This window comes from Rhagoletis zephyria, unplaced genomic scaffold (assembly GCF_001687245.7).
Source record: "Rhagoletis zephyria isolate East Lansing unplaced genomic scaffold, Rhagoletis_zephyria_1.1 Rzeph_scaffold_26352, whole genome shotgun sequence".
In the NCBI taxonomy this organism is placed as follows: domain Eukaryota; kingdom Metazoa; phylum Arthropoda; class Insecta; order Diptera; family Tephritidae; genus Rhagoletis; species Rhagoletis zephyria.
Genome location: NW_016183410.1, coordinates 1 through 5571, shown reverse-complemented (window position 1 = coordinate 5571; position 5571 = coordinate 1). Strand labels below are relative to the sequence as shown.

At 35.0% G+C, this 5571-nt stretch overlaps 1 protein-coding gene across 1 annotated transcript; it reads left to right on the top strand.

The window, feature by feature from the left end:
• Window positions 1-5: 5 nt before the first annotated feature.
• On the top strand, window positions 6-572 carry LOC108382329 (uncharacterized; the record flags this gene model as incomplete). Its single annotated transcript, XM_017638714.1, has 1 exon — window positions 6-572. A coding segment is annotated over one exon (567 nt), but the record flags the coding sequence as incomplete, so codon positions are not given.
• Window positions 573-5571: the final 4999 nt, after the last annotated feature.

The following is a 5571-nucleotide window of genomic DNA, read 5'->3' as shown; positions in this document are numbered from 1 at the left end:
ACTGTACAAAGATTATTGAAAATCCAGTCGTGCAAACCGAACAAGTTGAAAGTTTAGTAAATGATGCAAAAGATAAAGATTTTTACTGCAGCTTTCAATCAAATACTTTGCCTACCAAATCGGATGATTTTTCAACACCGCCTATCTCTAGCTCTCCTACGCAAAAGCGACGAGTACCACCCGAGTCGATCTGTCCCAAATGTGGCAAGATATTTTTAGGACGCCGCCTGCAACGTCATTTCACACAATATCCAGATCATATGCTTGCAAAAAGAACTGAAGACGCAACAGTACAAGAGCCAAAGCGGCAAACTGATATTGCAAGTCCCACCGAAGATATGACACTATTCAGATTTCTAATATCAAAGCTGCAAAAACCACTACTCAACGAGGATCAGCGTGCCGATCTCTTTCTAAATGAACTAAACGATCTGATTGAGCAATTGCAGTTACGTAGCACAAGGCTAATACGCAACACTTCGGGATTGCATTTTGTTAGTGCGCGAACAGCGCGTGTGCTAGGTATACCAGAGGGCCAATATGCGCTCGATATGAGCGCTATAGANCTATAATGAAATGAAAATAATGCAGCTATGAGAAGAATTTCTTGCAGAATTTTTGTTTATTTTTCGTACAGAAATTGTTTAAGAGTTCCTATCAACTACTTCGTATAATTTTCTGTGAAAAAAACCTTACAGAAAAGAGATACTCCTAAATATTTCGTTAAGATTTAGGAAACTTTGGTTTGCAGAGAAATTGCATAAAACCTGAAAAATGTTGAAAGAAAAATAAATTTAACTACAAACAACTGAAGCTTAACTCACCTTTCTCTTAGTTTAAGAACACCTTTGTGCAATACTTAAGCTCAAATATATATTCCTCATCGTTTTATGTTGGGTGCATGACCAAACGGCAAGTCTGCACCCGTACAGTACTGTGCCGGACCTTGGACATGTAGTGTCTGCCGCCGAAACATCCACCACCCGTCCACCGCAGACCGTTACAACAACTGCAATAACTGGTGTCATCTGAAAGCATGCTCGGGTTCCCGGCACCACAGGGAGTGGAATGCTTAATTTGTTGCATCGTGCAGCAAAACCCACAGCTAACCCAACACTCCAAACAAACAGCACACGCCAACCACCAACCAATGGAACAGCACGCAACTCAGGGTATCCATTCAACGCAGATGGATCTGCAGCGTTTACGACAACCTGTTAAGGCGTAATACCACATAGTCGGAGAAATCACGAAAAAGCTGACTATATATATTAAAAATTTGGAACACAAGCTTCTTTAGTGAATATTAGTATAAGGTGTTAATATAAACAAAATCCGCCCACAAATNATAACACTTTGAAAAAGACCAATAAAAGTATGAAAGTAAAGGTGAGTACGTACATAGATAAAGAAAATGATAAAGGCTAAGGTAAAAATAAAAACAAAGATGCGTAAAGATGAAGCCAGAAATGAATACCAAGGTAAATTTAGACGAAGATAGAGGAAGAAAAGCTAAAATAAAGGTAATTATAGAGAAAACGATGTATGTAGATAGAGACACAGAGACTCAATGTGGGAACTACTTTGGGATTTTAAAGATTTTCGGGATTCTAGGGATTTATCGATATAATAATCGATATTTTTATCAGCTCTATTATCGATATTGTTATCGATTATTTACCGATTTTGTTCCAAATTTCGTTATCGATTATTTGTCGATTTAGTTACCGATATTTTTATCAATTTTGTTATCGATGTTTTTATCGATTTTTGTTAACGATTTTGCTACCGATTATTTGTCGATTTTGTTGTAAATTTTGTTATCGATTATTTATCGGTTTTACTATCGATATATTTATCGATTTTGTCATCGATATTTTTATCGATTATTGATTTTGTTATCGATGTTTTTATAGATTTTGTTAGCGATATTGTTATCGATTTTATAATCGATTTTGCTACCAATATACTCATCGATTTTGCTATAGAAATGTTTATTGAATTTGTCATCTATTTTGTTATCGATGGAGTATAAAGATAAAAATGAAGATAACATAAATGTAATTAGAACGAACAGGGGTAGAGGTCGGGCTCTAGATAGAAAAAAAAAACAAAAAAGATAACCTTCAGCAAAAGCAGATGTATATCTGTACATAAGTCGTCGTTTAACGTACAAAACCGCGTATCGTCATTCTGCAAAACCGCGTANATTTTGCTACCAATATACTCATCGATTTTGCTATAGAAATGTTTATTGAATTTGTCATCTATTTTGTTATCGATGGAGTATAAAGATAAAAATGAAGATAACATAAATGTAATTAGAACGAACAGGGGTAGAGGTCGGGCTCTAGATAGAAAAAAAAAACAAAAAAGATAACCTTCAGCAAAAGCAGATGTATATCTGTACATAAGTCGTCGTTTAACGTACAAAACCGCGTATCGTCATTCTGCAAAACCGCGTAACTGACAATTGCTGCCAAAAATTGCGTAGAAAACTTGGAGTAAAGGCGCTTAGCACTAAAACCATGGAAATATTGAACGATCATAACTAATAATGTATGTGCATTAAATTTTTCAAATGCTTTAATGAATTAGTGTACTTAAAGAAATAAAATACTAGCGAATACCTGAGAAAGGATCTGATATGTTTTAGTTTACACTTTTTTCTGTCAGCTTGCTAAGGATTCCGATAATTTATGGACGTGTGTTATTGTACAACAATGATGGATTCAATGCGTCGGTAATGTGTAAATATTTCGAAATAAAAATTGACACACACACGCATGCAGGTGAAGGTGTTGCAACACATTACCGTAATTGACAATATTTTGCTATCAGACATTTGCAAATGTTAAATGTAAGAACTATCCCAGCCAGCATTTGCAAACGTAAACGATTCGGAATCGAGTCTTCTTGGCGCCAAACTAATCGCAGAAGGCTACGTGTTTAGAGTCGCAGCGGGGAACGAAAAAAAGTAACCTACGGTTTCCATATTAATTTGTGATTTAAATTTATTAAAAGTTGACATAACACCTTGCGACAATTTCAAGGTCTGTCTGCGGGAGGAATAATTCCAACTCGGCATGAAAGACCTAGATCATTTAATAAAACCTCCAAATCTTTTTTCATTCTCATGATATTTTCTTTTTATGGCCATGCTAAGTTTGCAATTTTTTGTCTGAGTGCTTTTAGAATAAATAAGTAGAAGAAAGAGTTAAAATTCATATCGGAGCGTTATATGTATGTCTGTAGCTTTGGTGCATATCGACTGCTGAGTGGAAGATCGACCTATCTCGGCAGCCAGTTCGAAAACGCCCTATCTCAACATATTTTCCATTTACTCTCAGTTCAGATAGGGCGTTTTAGAACTAATTTCTGAAATAAGACGTTCTTGAAAAGCTTTCTGAGATAGGGCGTTTTAGAACTGGCTGTCGATCTTCAACTCAGTGGTCGATATAGTGTTATTTCAAGAGGAATAATTTTGTAGCTAATTTAAACCCATTAGGTCTCTAACGAAAGGGTCGTTTTAGCAGTTTTTTTTTTGGAAATTCCTAACAAACTGCATTTAAGAGGTTACCACAGGGTTAAACTTCTTTATGCAAAATACGTAAAAGTCCACAGAAAAAAGAGCAATATGCTAACTTTTTTTTGCTTTCTCTTATATTTTGTTCAAAACTATAACTCCATCTCTGTTCGATGATGATGGTTCCGGGCTTCGGTCATCAGAAGCTATCATCAGGACCTGAGTCATACATGATGTCTACATGCGGCTCCACTGTTACCCTTACCTACTGCTGCTTTTCTTCATTATCAGGATCTTCGAACACATGCTTATAGCATAGACAAACGGCAACATAAATCCGCATTAACGGCGGAAATGATGTGAAGCTGGGAGGTCGTGAGTTCTACCCCAAAGCCACGAGTTTTTTTGGTTGGTATTTTTAGATTCATCAAATATTATTTTTATTTTTTTATATGTAATTATAGTTAATGTGCTATGATTATCGCAATCACTGATGCAGCAAGCCGGAACCACCACCATCGAAAAGAACTAAAATTATATTGTTGAACAAAATATGAGAGAAAGCATAAACAAGTTGGTTCAAATTGCAAGGGGACATAGTTGTCTTTTATATTTTGTGGACTCTTTACGTTATTTATAAAAGCATTTGTATGAGAATACCCATAGTGAAATTTTTCGGCAAATAATTTTCTATTATATTTTAACCCTCTGGCGATCTCCAATATATATCATTTTATTCAGACTTTCCAAACAACGCCACACATTATTCCTCGTGCCATTCAAATATATGTACCTCAATAAAAAAAAAATTGGCAAAAAATTGCAAACTTAATTTGGTCAAAAAAATGTGTCCTTAGAATGCAAAAATACATGATCTTTCCTCCTAAGTTGGAATCATTCCGCCCCAAAATGCTGTTGCACTGCGTAATCAGTATACATTTTATGTGTTTTTACTTACATAAGTGTAAGTGAATTTCCAAAAGATCATAATTTGACGTCATAGAAATAAACCGGTAAACAAATTTTTTGATGTTGATTTTCGTAGCGAAACTTATAATTTTTTTAAATTGATCAATCTATGTATAGCTTCTGAACGCTAATCGGGTTGGAAAATGTTGACGACGTCGATAATAGTATTTTAGTAATAAAAAAATTCAAGATTGATCAATACATGTTGTTTTCAGAACTCAAACACAAAAACAAAAAAAAAAATTTAATTTAAATATACATACTTATGTCTGCATCTCAAAATCCCTTCATATTCGGATAAAGCGGAACATTTTTCCCCAGAAATGATGGTCAAATGCAACAGGTCGGGATTTTTTTTTTTTATTTCTGTGAACTTGTGTTATCCTCAAACAATCATCTAAGCATGCGATTCGCGAACGACTCGAGTATCTCATAAATTACCAAATGATCCTCCAAATGCTGGCTGGGGTTTTGTATTTTAATACAATGTATGTATGTATGCAGGAATGAGTTTTCATACATACGTACACATATCCACACGTAGTACATATTACATCCATTTACCTTAGCATCATTGAGTAGAATTAAAAGCTTTTTTATCCAGTTACAATAGTTAGTTAACGTTTAGTCAGCCACAATGGAGGGCTGTTTGCGGTATTGTGTTCGAAGCGCAAGTCCCCAAAAATGGGCTATCAAATCTACAGAAAAAGTAAAAAGTACACAATGCAAATGTAATACTTTGCGTCGCGTTTTGGCAAAAAATACAGATGAGTTTTGTAAAAATACAACATTACATGGGCTGAAATATGTGAACAACCGTTTGTTACACCCCGTTGAGCGGTATGTAAGAGTTTGAAATTTTAAATGTCTGATTATGGCAACTTAACTTAACGTAACTTAGAACTTAAAAAATCAAAACGAAACAGGCCGCGACGTGACATTAAGTTACGCTAAGTTTCGCCTGTCCAAATATAAGCAACATTCATTAAAGAGAGAATTTTTGAGTGACAGCCTCTAAGTTACGTTGAGTTGCCATAATCAGACCTTAAAAATTGTACTTTACTTTTCGTTTAATT